Raw genomic sequence first — 15167 nt, 5'->3', positions numbered from 1 at the left:
GCCTCATTGAAATAGCAATAAAGTTAAATGTAAAAAAAAAAAAATGCAAAAATGTAATTAAATAAAAATAATTCATTCATTTAATAATGAATTTAATTAGTTAAAATTAATTAGTAAAAATAATTGAATAAAAAAATAGAAATAAAATAATTAAAAGCACCCCGACCCCACGCATATACGCAAATGCATGAAAACAGTGATAAAGAGTACCTGTCACTTGCCCAAAGTTATCATATAGAGGGCTTGTTAGCCTCATTGAAATAGCAATAAAGTTAAATGGAAAAAAAATGCAAAAATATAATTAAATAAAAATAATTCATTAATTTAATAATTAATTTCATTAGTTAAAATTAATTAATAAAAATAATTGAATAAAAAGAAATTAAAAGCACCCCCGGCCCCACTCATATATTCAAATGTATGCAAACAGTGATAAAGAGTACCTGTCAGTTGCCCAAAGTGTTCATATAGGGGGCTTGTTAGCCTCATTGAAATAGCAATAAAGTTAAATGGAAAAAAAATGCAAAAATATAATTAAATAAAAATAATTCATTTATTTAATAATTAATTTGATTTGTTTAAATTAATAAAAATAATTGAATAATAAAAAAAAATTAATTTCAAAAGCCCCACACCTCTGGCCGACCCCACACATATACACAAATGCATGAAAAAAGTGATCGCAGCACACATGTGAGGTATCGCCGCGAACATCAGAGCGAGCATTCTATGGCCATTAATCATGGTTAAGCCTAAACTGATAACCTCTAAAGGCTTTTAAAGTGTCACCTATGAATAATTTAGGCCCCGTGGTTTGTCACTACAGCAGTACCTCGGATTTTGAGCATAATTCGGTCCAGAAGAATGCTTGTAATCCAAAGCACTCACACAGTATATCACAGCGAGTTTCCTCATAGGAATCAATGGAAACTCTGCTAATTCGTTCCACAGCCACTGCTTGTCTATGCAGAACCGCATGTGGCCAGAGGTAGGGGGGGGGGGGGGCGTCGGAGACACTCGGATAAGCTCGAAGACCACTCAGAGACACTTGGGAACGGAGTGCGTCACCGGCGCCCCCCCCACACCTCTGGCCAAATGAGGTACTACACACCCCAGTGGCTTGAATCCTGTTCATCTTGCGGGCCAACGCTCGCAAACCGAGTCAGGATTTGAAAAAAAAAAAAAAAAACAGCTCGTATTGCAAAACGCTCGTAAACCGCGTTACTCGCAATCCGATGTTTTACATTATTCCGCAGCCACTCACAATTTTAAATCTTGACATGTTTGGTATCAATTTACTCAACATCATATTTTTACCAAACATCGGGTATTATGTTGTATCTGTGTGCTGTAAAATTCTTTTTCGTGTATTTCTTCCTGAAAATCGGCATTGATATGCAGCTGCACAAATATTGTGCGAAATAAAAGTTTCCAACAGCCACCATTTTATTCTCCGGGGCCTCTTCTGCTTTCAAAAAAGTATATCCTGTTCGGGGGTCCTAAGTAACTTTCTAGCTAATGCGGATTTTAACAGTTGTGTGAAACATGAAAAAAAAATGACTCCGGTGGGCAAGGGGTTACAGCAATAAAAAAAAAAACCAAAACCAAAAATATCATATATTGCAGCTTATCCATCATTAGATGTGGTGGCTGCATTCGTTTTTTTTTTTTAAGGTCCCCCCCCCCTCCCGCCGGTGTTTCTCAGGCTTATCGTTTTTGCCGGTTCGCCCCGAGAAACGATCTGATGGTGCAGCTGGCTGCTCCCATAAGCAATCAAAGTTAACACTCTCTGATCGGCTCTATGGCTTTGGAGGACTGGAGCAACGCCATGACGTCACTTCCTGTCCAGGCTGGAAGAAAAAAAAAAAAAAAAGAAAGATCAAAAACATTTTTTTTTAAATCTTTTGCTTTTAAAGGTAAAGAAGAGATTTGGGATCTTTTTGACCCCGGATCTCTCCATAAAGAGGACCTGTCATCCCTTATCTATATTACACGGGAGGTTTAAATTCCTTGTAATAGGAATAAATGGAATACAGTGGAACCTCGGATTACGAGCATAATCCGTTCCAGGAGAATGCTTGTAATCCAAAGCACTCGCATATCAAAGCGATTTTCCCCATAGAAGTCAATGGAAACGAAGATAATTTGTTACGCATTGACTTCTATTGTATGCAACACCACATGTGGCCAGAGGTGGGGGGGGGCGCCGGAGAGCCTCGAAAATACTCGGAGACAGCTCAGCTGAACTCGGAAAGGCCCGGAATCACTAGGGAGTGTTTCCGAGTATTTCCGAACAGCTCCGAACCGTTCTGAGTGTCGCCGGCGCCCCCCCCCCCCCCGCACCTCTGGCCAAATGCGGTACTGCACACCCCATTTGCTTGAATTCTGCTCATTTTGCGAGACAATGCTCGAAAACCGAGTCAGCATTAAAAAAAAAAAAAAGCTGCTCGTCTTTCAAAACGCTCGTTAACCGCGTTACTCGTAAACCAAGGTTCCACTGTAAAAGTGGAAAAAAAAATTAACCAGTGTAAAAATAAAAAGTAAAATAAATTATAAAAAAAGAAAAGTAAAGCGCCCCCATCCCCCCACGCTTGCGCACAGAAGCGAACTCATACGTAAGTCGCGGGCTCGCCTAGGTAAACGGTGCTCGAACCACACATGTGAGGTATCGCCGCGAACATTAGAGCGAGAGCGATAATTCTAGCGCTAGACCTCCCCTGTAGCTCTAAACTGATAACCCGGAAAGGCGTTTACAGCGTCGCCTATGGAGATGTTTAAGTATCGTAGTTTGTTGCAATTCCATAAGTGTGCGCAATTTTGAAGCCTGACATGTTGGGTATCTGATTATTCGGCATAACATCATCTTTTATGTTATACAAAAAAATTGGGGTAACTATTGAGGTTTTTTTTTTTTTTTTTCATTTCATTAAAGTGTATTTTTTCCTAATAAATCGCACTTGCAAAAGTGCTGCACAAATACCGCGTGACATAAAAATTTGCAATGATCGTCATTTTATTCTCTAGGGTCTTTACTATAATATGTGTATATATATATATATATATATATATATATATATATATATATATATATATATATATATATATAGAATGTTTGGGGGAAACTTTGTTGCGAACTTTTGTTCCTGCTGGAAGTGAATGGACACATTTTGTAATGCTCGGCAGCCTGCAGTACCGACTGTCCGCCGGCAGGGGGCGCGCTGACGTTAAAGGGCCGCGTCACGTGATAAGGACATCCACGTGACTGAGCCGGGGAGCCCCGCCCACCAGTCATGGCGCGGCCGCAGCTTCTCTCCGTCCTGAGCCGTCCGTGGGTCCGCCGGCTGAGCGGCAGCTGCTGCCCGCTGAGGGAGCACCGGGGGCTGCTGCGGCTCCGAGGCCCGAACACCCCGGCCTTCCTGCAGGGGCTCATCACCAACGACACGGAGCGGCTGCGGGAGGGCGCCGTGTACGCTCACCTACTCAACCTGCAGGGGCGGAGTATGTTTGACGTCATCCTGTACAGGTAACGTACAGCGTGGGCACGCCGGGGCGGCCATCTTTACCTCTGGCAATGCTGCCAATTTGTGTCAAACTTTGTTGGTGGTATTGTGGGCGGTTGTGGTGGTGATGTGTTCAGTGATAAAGTCTAAATATTTACTAATGACTATTGCCATTTATATTCAGGGGTTTAGAATTGTATGACTGCAGGTCCTCAGGTATACAAGCACCTATGGCAGTTTCTGGCTGTGGTGGTGCTGCCTAGGCAATGGTGACATCATAATCCTTCCAACGAGATCCTGGGAAATCTGAGGCCTCCGATAAGGTGCAGGGGTCAGGTGTGTGTGGTATGTATGTGCAGGGGTCGGGAGTGTGTATGTATGTACAGAGTGCAGGGGACAGGAGTGTGTATGTATGTACAGAGTGCAGGGGTCAGGAGTGTGTATGTATGTACAGAGTGCAGGGGACAGGAGTGTGTATGTATGTATGTATGTACAGAGTGCAGGGGACAGGAGTGTGTATGTATGTATGTACAGAGTGCAGGGGACAGGAGTGTGTATGTATGTATGTACAGAGTGCAGGGGACAGGAGTGTGTATGTATGTATGTACAGAGTGCAGGGGTCGGGAGTGTGTATGTATGTACAGAGTGCAGAGGACAGGAGTGTGTATGTATGTATGTACAGAGTGCAGGGGTCGGGAGTGTGTAGGTATGTACAGAGTGCAGGGGACGGGAGTGTGTAGGTATGTACAGAGTGCAGGGGACGGGAGTGTGTAGGTATGTACAGAGTGCAGGGGATGGGAGTGTGTAGGTATGTACAGAGTGCAGGGGACGGGAGTGTGTAGGTATGTACAGAGTGCAGGGGACGGGAGTGTGTAGGTATGTACAGAGTGCAGGGGACGGGAGTGTGTAGGTATGTACAGAGTGCAGGGGACGGGAGTGTGTAGGTATGTACAGAGTGCAGGGGACGGAATGTGTAGGTATGTACAGAGTGCAGGGGACGGGAGTGTGTAGGTATGTACAGAGTGCAGGGGACGGGAGTGTGTAGGTATGTACAGAGTGCAGGGGACGGGAGTGTGTAGGTATGTACAGAGTGCAGGGGACGGGAGTGTGTATGTATGTACAGAGTGCAGGGGACAGGAGTGTGTATGTATGTACAGAGTGCAGGGGATAGGAGTGTGTATGTATGTACAGAGTGCAGGGGACAGGAGTGTGTATGTATGTATGTATGTACAGAGTGCAGGGGACAGGAGTGTGTATGTATGTATGTACAGAGTGCAGGGGACGGGAGTGTGTATGTATGTACAGAGTGCAGGGGACGGGAGTGTGTATGTATGTACAGAGTGCAGGGGACGGGAGTGTGTAGGTATGTACAGAGTGCAGGGGACGGGAGTGTGTAGGTATGTACAGAGTGCAGGGGACGGGAGTGTGTAGGTATGTACAGAGTGCAGGGGACGGGAGTGTGTAGGTATGTACAGAGTGCAGGGGACGGGAGTGTGTAGGTATGTACAGAGTGCAGGGGACGGGAGTGTGTAGGTATGTACAGAGTGCAGGGGACGGGAGTGTGTAGGTATGTACAGAGTGCAGGGGACGGGAGTGTGTAGGTATGTACAGAGTGCAGGGGACGGGAGTGTGTAGGTATGTACAGAGTGCAGGGGACAGGAGTGTGTAGGTATGTACAGAGTGCAGGGGACAGGAGTGTGTAGGTATGTACAGAGTGCAGGGGACAGGAGTGTGTAGGTATGTACAGAGTGCAGGGGACAGGAGTGTGTAGGTATGTACAGAGTGCAGGGGACAGGAGTGTGTAGGTATGTACAGAGTGCAGGGGACAGGAGTGTGTAGGTATGTACAGAGTGCAGGGGACAGGAGTGTGTAGGTATGTACAGAGTGCAGGGGACAGGAGTGTGTAGGTATGTACAGAGTGCAGGGGACAGGAGTGTGTAGGTATGTACAGAGTGCAGGGGACAGGAGTGTGTAGGTATGTACAGAGTGCAGGGGACAGGAGTGTGTAGGTATGTACAGAGTGCAGGGGACGGGAGTGTGTCGGTATGTACAGAGTGCAGGGGTCGGGAGTGTGTACAGAGTTCAGGGGTCAGCAGTATGTAATGCGGTACCAGGTAAGAGATGCCTGAAGCCCTGTTAGCCAGCAGAGTTTTATAGGCGGCCGGCAGTGGGGCCGGACGGTACTCTTGTGTCTTCCACCTAAATGCCGGAGTCTCGTGCAGTGGGGCCAAAAATTTACATGACATCCATGGACTTTAATGTGTGGCCTGTACCAAGTGTATCCAAGGAAGGTCATTTCCTTATTTCCCACTTGATCAGGAATGGGAAGTGCTCAGGTAATGACATTATACCTTATATGGAAGACAAACCCCTTCCCATGTCATACACAGAAGTGGTTGGTGGAGGACACAGATAACGAGGGACCAGGAAAGGGCTGACGTGACATTTCTCCTCCATGGAGATCTCTGGGTGTTCGGTGTCAGGAGAAGCCAGCCCAGGATTTATCAGAGATGAGCAGCGGTGCTCTGTGCCGGTCAGATAAAGTATCTGCACCCCTCCCACCGCTCGCTGAAGTAAAGATGGACACCTCCAGGTTGGTCTTCTATGTACGAGAGGAAGTCAAACCCTTTTTTTTTTTTGTCTTGGATGGAGTCTAGAATACACAGAAGCCCTTTTTTTTTTTTTTTTTTTTTTTTTTTTTTTTTTGCTGTCTGTTTTCAGTCTGAAGATTTCTGCTCTATTACTGTTCATTGACAACTGTAAAATTTTGGATGTTCCCTCACTTTCAGGTGCCATTGTAACTGCATGATCTGTGATCTTAACGTTATGCTTGATCGGTATACAGTATATATTCTTATTTTTATAATATTTATATTATTATTATGATTATTATATTTATAGTAGTATTTATTATTTTAATTTTTTAATATTATTATTTCTCTATTTTTTATAATATTTATATTATGATGATTATAAATCGGATACTATGTATTATTCTTATAATATTTTTATTATTATTTTTCTACTTTGATAATATTTATATTCTTATTATTATTGTTGTTTTTTTTTTTTTTGTATTTTTATAATATTATTATTATTTTTATATATTTTTTAAAATATTTATATTAGTCTTATTTTTATTTTCACAATATTATTTATTATTATGATTATTATAAAATGTATGTTATTTATTGTTATTTTTAGAATATTTTTTTTATTCTACTTTGATAATAATTATATTATTATAATATTTATATGATTCTTCCTTTTATTGTATTTTTATTATTATTTTTAGAAAATTTGTATTATGATGATTATAATTTTTTTTAATATTTATATTATTGTTTTTCTATTTTTTATAATATTTATATTTTTATGTTCATGATTATTATATTTATATAATTATTTATTGTTATGATTATTTTTTTATAATATTATTATTATTTTTACAGTATATATTATGTACTGTATAACTTACGATTGATTTCTCTTCCAGGCTCTCCCCGGAAGCAGATGGACAGTCTGATATACTACTGGAGTGTGACATGCAGGCGTTGGGGCCCATCCAGAATCATCTGCAGGTCTACAACTTCCGTAAGAAGGTGGAGGTGGCGCCCTGTCCGGAGTTGTCGGTGTGGGCGGTGCTTCCGGGTCAGAAACCGCAGGATCCTCCGGGGGAGAGGCCCCCGATCCCAGTAGTGGTGTGCAGCCCCGACCCCCGAGTGCCGGTTATGGGGTGGAGAATTGTGGCGGGGACAAAGGGGAACATAACCGACCTGCTGCCCAAGGCTCAGCCGGGAAGCTACGAGGAGTACTGCAAGCACCGATATGAACATGGTGGGTATGGGGGGGGGGGTGGAGAACTTAGTGATGTTATTAGCCAGTTCCCCCCCAGTGACAGGGTGGGACATTTGTTGCTTCGGTTGGAAGTCATATGACGTTCCTCCCAACGCGTGTCTGGCACAATCTGTCACCGGCTGTGTCCACCGGACACAGCGAATCACAGATCGGTCTACCAGCCGGTACCATGTGGTTGCTGTGACCAATCACGGCAGATCATATGACAATTGTACACTAAGAATGGCTTTGATTCGTTGTGTATTATTGAGTTAATCTCTGTGATTGGTCACAGTGATTACATGGCACAGACAGAGCCAATCACAGCCTACTTGTACCATGTGACTAGCTGTGACCAATCACAGCTAATCACGATAGTAAACACAGAAAGAATCAATTTCATTCATGTTTTTTTAAATTTTTTTTGGTCCTTTTTAAATTATTTAGCGAAAAAAAAATAAATAAAAAAAAAACAGTAATGTTTAAATATCACCAAACGAAAAAATAGGCAGTTCAGCCATGTTTTTACCACCCTTGGCCACAGCCAAGATTATACCTTCTGTCTCGTTCCGCCTAACATGACCTAGTCAAGTGAAAGGCGCTGAGCCACAGCCACATTGCGACGGCTTTGGCGTTTTTTATTAGACAACAGAGAAAACTATTATCAAGTTTAGGTTGGGGTTAGGGTTATTTATAATTATTTTATTTATTATTATAGGAATAATAATACATTAATAAATGCATGTAAAATAAATACGCAAATAAAATCATAAATGAATTCAGTAATTTAATACTAAGTAACTTATAAATAAAAAAATTAACCCTTACCCCTTTAAAAAAAATAAAATAATAAATAACTAAACAAAATGTTGTATTTTTATGTTGGAGTTTGGGTGTTTTAATATTAATATTATTATTAGTTAATAATAATGTATTTAATAATTTTATGTTTAGGAGGTTAATTATTCTTTTTTAATGTATTATTACATATTAATTTATTTTACTAATTTATGATTTTTAGTGTATTTATTTTACATTTATACATACATATATTACTATTTTTCAAAAATGTTAATTTGAGCAGAAAATTGCAAGAAAACGCACGAATGGCGCATTGCCATTTATTTCTATGAGAATAAAAACGCGTCAAAAACGCTCGATTTGAGCTACAAAACAAACTCCAGATTTTTTTTTTTTTTTTTTGCGCTTCAGGCGACATGGATTGGAGATGTGAACCAACTCCATAGAGAATCATTGATTTTTTTTTTTTCCCCCCCTCCAGCGTTTTGTAGTTACAAAACGCTCAGGTGTGAATGCAGCCTTACAAGGGAGCTGACCGTCGGCTCTAAAAAAAAACGGTAATGGGATGATGCCTGCAGCTGCTACCATCTTATAACCCTCATGACTTAAAGTCTAGCGATGTACCAGGTACGTTGCTGGTTGGCAAGTGGTTAAAAAAAAGAATTACACTCAAGTTAGTATATGTGACAATCACCATATCTGGAATCACCATATCTGGAATCATCATATAGTATGCCAAAAACTGTTTCTTAACCCGCTTCCGGTTTCGCTCCGTACTGGAAGTGACGTCACGCGGCTCCGCCCTACGCGTTGCATCCTAGAACACATGACTTATTCAGGGCTGACGTGTAAATATCAGGAATATGTAATCAGCGGCACCTCCACTGATTACACATTGTTGATGCTTACACAGAGGCCCTGAGAAGCAGCGGCGGCCAAAAGGGTTCTTACGATGGTCACATGCGTACAATGTACAGACAGCGTTGTACTCAGAATCTAGGTAGAGTCGTGTGCCCCTTGTGCATGAGCGATTTATACTGCGTCTGCCACCTGGATCCTGACTTACTATTGCAAGTGATACAGTGTAACACTCTCATGTAGGAGAAATGGTGTGTGTGTGGGGTGGGGGTGGGGGGCTCTACAGTAAGGCCTGGCAGGGCAGTAGAAACAAGAGAATCAAACAAAGACCATAAATCTGTTCATTCTGTCTTTATCAGTTCTCTCCAGAAACGCAATGTATAATGCTATACAGAAAAGCTAATTAAAAAAAAAAGTTGTCTGCAGGGTCTCCCGTGTACTCACTCCAAGGACTATGATAGGATTACAATTGTGTAGGAAGCCTGGTATGACCTCTATAGTGGCCAATCCCACTGAAAGTCCTATTTTGGGTGGAGATCAGCTGGATGAGTCACATTTCCTTTTCCTAAATCTTTACAGACTCTTGCAGCAAATTCTTTCTGCTAAAGTTCTTTGTTTAGGCCCCACCCCCACTGCCATCTCCGCTCATTGCACGTGTCACTCCCTGCCGAATCTTCATTGTATTTGTTTATTGGATAATATATGGCCTGCAGCTGCTTTTGTAAAGCTTGGTGGCCGGGAGAGTTTATCTTGGGGATTCCAAAAATATATTTATGAATCTGCTAGATAAATCCAGACCCATAGATAGATGCAGTAGATAAATGGATACAATAGAAAGATACAGTAGAGAGATGGAGAGAGTAGATAGATCGATACAGTAGAGTAGATTGATACAGTAGACATATATAGATACAGTAGATGGATATACAGTAATAGATATGATAGAATAGACAGGTTGATACAATTATAGATTGTTACAGTAAATAGATATAATAGATGGATACAGTAGAAAGATACAGTAGAGAGATAGATAGAGTAGATAGACTGATACAGTAGAGTAGATTGATACAGTAAATAAATACAGTAGACATATATAGATACAGTAGATAGATATGATAGAATAGACAGGTCGATACAATATAGATTGTTACAGTAAATAGATACAATAGATGGATACAGTAGATACAATATTTTTTGTGATGGGGAAGAGATTGGGTGAAGTTCTGCTGGGGGGGGGCTGTTGCCAGCAGGAGGAGGACTGTCATTGGCCACTGCTAATGCCATTCACAGTCCTGCTAGCCCCGCCCACCATCCGGAGGAAGATGACTCGCTTGGTTGCCACTACCAATCTCAGAAAGAAGGGATTTCACTGCGATTGAGAAAACCCCAATCGGGACAGTTTGTGGAATTACTGTTGTGTCACTGACTACTGAACCCCGGCACTCTGTGTCCCTTTAGGCCACAGCCAGTATTCAGCGCAATGAAAATCACACCCAACTTTTCCTGTGGCGCGGAGCGCTGCACTTTTTTTCTCCGCTGCGGGGGGCCCAACTTCTGATCCTGCACACAGGCCCACTGCTTTCAGAAAATGCCCCTGACCTGAGTTCATCATTGCGCATCCATTCCATATGCTTGTATGTGACATCCCATACATCCCATAAATCCCATAGAAGCACATGGGCTGGATGCGAGAGGTAGATCAGCGGGGATGATTGTGCCAGGACAGGTAGATGTGTCTCCTCTCTGCTTCCTTTCACCACTCTGCATATTACACATATCATAGATGAGAAGAGGGTACAGCGGTGGAGCAGATGAGCAGGAGTGGTACAGTGGTGGGACAGATGAGAAGGGGGTTACAGCGGTGGAAAAAATGAGCAGGGGGGTTCAGTGTTGGGGCAGAAGAGCAGATAAGTTCAGTGTTAGGACAGATGAGAAGGTGGTTCAGCCGTGAGACAGAAGAGCATGGGGGTACGGCGGTGGAGCCGATGTGCAGGGAGGTACAGTGGTGGGGCAGACGAGAAAGGGGGTTACAGTGGTGGGGCAGACGAGAAAGGGGGTTACAGTGGTGGGGCAGACGAGAAAGGGGGTACATTGGTGGAGCAGACGAGAAAGGGGGTACATTGGTGGAGCAGACGAGAAAGGGGATACATTGGTGGGACAGACGAGAAAGGGGTTACGGTGGTGGGGCAGGCGAGAAAGGGGGTACATTGGTGGGGCAGGCGAGAAAGGGGGTACAGTGGTGGGGCAGGGTGGTACAGTGGTGGGGCAGATGAGCAGGGGGTTACAGTGGTGGGGCAGATGAGCAGGGGGTTACAGTGGTGGGGCAGATGTGCAGGGGGTTACAGTGGTGGGGCAGATGAGCAGGGGGTTACAGTGGTGGGGCAGATGTGCAGGGGGTTACAGTGGTGGGGCAGATGAGCAGGGGGTTACAGTGGTGGAGCAGATGTGCAGTGGGGGGACAGTGATCTGAGGTGTGGAGATACGGGAATTGGTTGATTGTCAACACAGGGCCTCTGGGCTGTGGACACAGCCCATCAGCAGGCCCCAGCAATGAATCATTGGCTGGGACCTGCTGACAGACTCCCGCTATGTACAATCACGGCGGGTGTCAGCAGAGGGGCGTGCATGTGCGTGCCAAACAGGCAGTGACATACCAGTATGTCGCCTTGCCTGTGTGGTCCGCCCGTCCGCAGTACATCATTGGCAGGCGGTCCGCAAGTGGTTAAAGACAGTGGTGTCATGTAGTTGGGTCTGCCAAGGAGCATTGCACCTGGAACTATGCAGGCAAAACTAAATGAGAGATCCATTAACCACGGCTCAAAGAAATCCCCTAACAACCTCTGGAGGAACCGCAAATGAGAATGACTGCCCTAAACCAGTCCCCATGGGACATGTAGATGTTGATGGTCCAAGAGCAGGATGGAAGGTGTGAAAGTTGTGGAACCCCCACCTCCCTGTTCTAGACACATCCCATCCTTGGTGTCAGGAGGTCTACCTAGGTGTTAATTCTTTGATTTACATGGCTAAAGGTGTGAATTATTGTCAGATCGCCAAGGTAGAGATGTTAAAACAACATTATTATGGAACATTAAGTGGAAAACTGATGTATTCAAAGCAGTAGCGGCTGATGGTATGTTTTTTTGGGGGGCAGCCCCGCACTTTGCCCATCTAGGTCATGGGCAGCAGCTTCACCCTGCGTCTCCTCCACCTTGGCTTAACGGCGGCTCTCCCTGTGTCTCCTCCCTCCTCGGCGGCCAATAGGATCACTTCTTCTCTCAGACAATCGGGTGATGGGTCTCAGGACCCGCTTCCTGGTTGGCCGGGAGGAGAACCAAGAAGACAATATGTGAATATTCACTACTGTCACGCAACTGGGTGGGCTCAGGGCATAGTGCTCTGTGCCCTGAACCCACCCTTTTTTGAAGCCAATTAGAGCCTCAGGTTCTAATCATGTGCTTAAAAAAAAAAAACCCATTGCAATCCATGCGTCTGGCGCCCTGCATGTAGATTAGGGGCCAGGCGCATGGATTAGGGGGGCTGCACCCCGTATGGATGGGCCGCCACTGGTTCAAAGTCTCCCATCCTTAAAGATGGGTGAAAGAGGCAATCTACGTCAAACTGGAACAACTATCTCTGAACTAGGTTGAGGGCCTTCAACACCATCTGTCTTCCACATTACAGAACAAGTCCAGTTGAATGTGACTAACTACAGCTAACTAAACCAATGGCTTTGTTTTCATGCACCAGTATTGGCCTTATTTCTTTTTTATGTGTTGGTCCAGATAGTGTATTGGTGGTGGTGGTCTGCAGGCTAGGCTTAGACAACACACCATTCTAGCTTTTGGAAGTCCTACCATCTTCATAAACAAGAGACAACATTGATACTGGATTGTATGTAAAAATCTTGTTACTGGGCCATATTTTAACATCGAAGAGGCTCCATTACAAAAGATAAAAAAAAGTTGTTGTTTAGACCAATGTACTTGTCCTCCTCCGAGCTTCTTGGGAGAAGGTCAATACTTATGTGAATGTGAGTAATATAAACATTACCAGCCTTGTGTTTCTTTTTCTAGGTGTTCCAGAAGGGGTGAAGGACCTTCCTCCAGGGGTGGCTCTACCACTGGAATCTAACTTGGTTTATATGAATGGAATTAGTTTTTCCAAAGGATGTTACTTGGGCCAGGAGCTAACGGCCCGGACTCACCACACTGGAGTTATCCGCAAGCGGCTGGTGCCTGTGAGCCTCTCTTCGCCATTACCGGCTGAGTGTGAGGAGTCAGAGATAGTCACGGTCTCTGGGAAAGCAGCCGGTAAATACAGAGCCGGAATAGGCGACTTAGGTCTTGCCCTGTTGCGGCTGGAACACCTTGGAGTAGAACTTCAGATAAAACTAGGAGGTCGGGAGCCAGTCAATGTGAATGCCTCCACACCGGATTGGTGGCCAAAGCCTGGAAATACTCCATGAAGAGACTACATTACTGAACGATAAGAGACCTCACTGTGATCGAAAGAGTGTTGAATAGTATTATAATTTTTATAGACTACAGGACATTGTGCCTTCTTTCTCATTATCTATTACACTTATTGCACCTTTATTAGGAACTGCATTATTTAATTTCTTTAGTCTAAGTCATACAAGCTTAATAAATAAAGCAGCACAGACCACATTCAGAATGTGCCAACCAATGCATTAACCAGTTTCATGCATCAATGAATCAACCAATCTCATACACCAAGCTTTCTGAACTAGGGTTCTTCCTGAGGTTACTAGAACAAGGAGCAACCAATCTCATACACCAGTCTTTACAACTAGAATTTCTCATGAGGTTACTAGAACAAGGAGCAACCAATCTCATACACCATTCTTTTTCAACTAGGGTTTCTTATGAGGTTACTAGAGCAAGGAGCATCCTATCTCATACACCAGTCTTTCTTAACTGGGTTTCTCTTGAGGTTACTAGAACAAGGAGCAACCAATCTCATACACCATTCTTTTTCAACTAGAGTTTCTCATGAGGTTACTAGAGCAAGGAGCAACCGATCTCATACACCAGTCTTTACAACTAGGATTTCTCATGAGGTTACTAGAGCAAGGAGCAACCAATCTCATACACCAGTCTTTCTGAACCGAGTTTCTCCTGAGGTTACTAGAGCAAGGAACAACCAATCCCATAGGAACTGCATTATTTAATTTCTAGGGTTCTTCCTGAGGTTACTAGAACAAGGAGCAACCAATCTTATACACCATTATTTTTCAACTAGGGTTTCCTATGAGGTTACTAGAGCAAGGAGCAACCTATCTCATACACCAGTCTTTCTGAACTGGGTTTCTCCTGAGGTTACTAGAGCAAGGAACAACCAATCTCTTAGGAACTGCATTATTTAATTTCTTTAGTCTAATGCCGCCTACACACGATCGGACTTTCTGGCATACTTGTTCCGGCACACTTTCCGACGGACATTGTCCACCAGGTGCGCCGGACTTTAAAACGGACGGACTTGCCCACACACGACCGGACTTTCTGGCGGGCTAAGTCTGCCCGTCTTTCACCGGAGTTACGGCGGACTTTCAGAATGAACGGACTTGCCCACACATGGACAAGTCCGTTCATTTTGAACGTGTCTCACGGTGCGACGGGACTAGAAAAGGAAGTCAATCTTGCCGCTTTTATCGGCGAGATTGACACCTTGCGAAGCCCCGTTGAGGGGCATACCAGGCCCTTAGGTCTGGTATGGATTATAAAGGGAAGCCCCTACGCCAAAAAACCGGCGTGGGGTCCCCCCTAAAATCCATACCAGACCCCGATCCGAGCACGCAGCCTGGCCGGTCAGGAAAGGGGGTGGGGACGAGCGAGCGCCCCCCCCCCCCTCCTGAACCGTACCAGGCCGCATGCCCTCAACATGGGGAGTGGGTGCTTTGGGGCATGGGGGGCGCCCTGTGGGGGTCCCCCCACCCCAAAGCACCTTGTCCCCATGTTGATGGGGACAAGGGCCTCTTCCCGACAACCCTGGCTGTTGGTTGTCGGGGTCTGCGGGCGGGAGGGGGGGCTTATCGGAATCCGGGAGCCCCCTATAATAAGAGGGCCCCCAGATCCCGGCCCCCCCACCCTATGTGAATGAGTATGGGGTACATGGTACCCCTACCCATTCACCTAGGGAAAAGTGTCAATA

General features: G+C 44.4%; 1 protein-coding gene across 1 annotated transcript; it reads left to right on the top strand.

The window, feature by feature from the left end:
• Positions 1-3236: 3236 nt before the first annotated feature.
• On the top strand, positions 3237-13686 carry IBA57 (iron-sulfur cluster assembly factor IBA57). Its single transcript, XM_073629469.1, has 3 exons — positions 3237-3523; positions 6997-7337; positions 13070-13686. The coding sequence occupies exons 1-3, from the start codon at positions 3291-3293 to the stop codon at positions 13459-13461; spliced, it is 966 nt and encodes a 321-aa protein (XP_073485570.1). The 5' UTR covers positions 3237-3290; the 3' UTR covers positions 13462-13686.
• The last annotated feature ends 1481 nt before the right edge of the window (positions 13687-15167 follow it).

Source organism: Aquarana catesbeiana, linkage group LG05, assembly GCF_042186555.1.
Source record: "Aquarana catesbeiana isolate 2022-GZ linkage group LG05, ASM4218655v1, whole genome shotgun sequence".
In the NCBI taxonomy this organism is placed as follows: Eukaryota; Metazoa; Chordata; class Amphibia; order Anura; family Ranidae; genus Aquarana; species Aquarana catesbeiana.
This window is presented reverse-complemented; position numbering and strand designations above follow the sequence as displayed.

Excerpts from the sequence above, each read along its gene's own strand:
- IBA57 (XM_073629469.1), top strand. The coding sequence starts at position 3,291 with ATGGCGCGGCCGCAGCTTCTCTCCGTCCTGAGCCGTCCGTGGGTCCGC. Across the intron at positions 3,524-6,996 it reads TTTGACGTCATCCTGTACAG|GCTCTCCCCGGAAGCAGATG; the intron begins GTAACGTACAGC and ends TTTCTCTTCCAG. Across the intron at positions 7,338-13,069 it reads CAAGCACCGATATGAACATG|GTGTTCCAGAAGGGGTGAAG; the intron begins GTGGGTATGGGG and ends TTCTTTTTCTAG.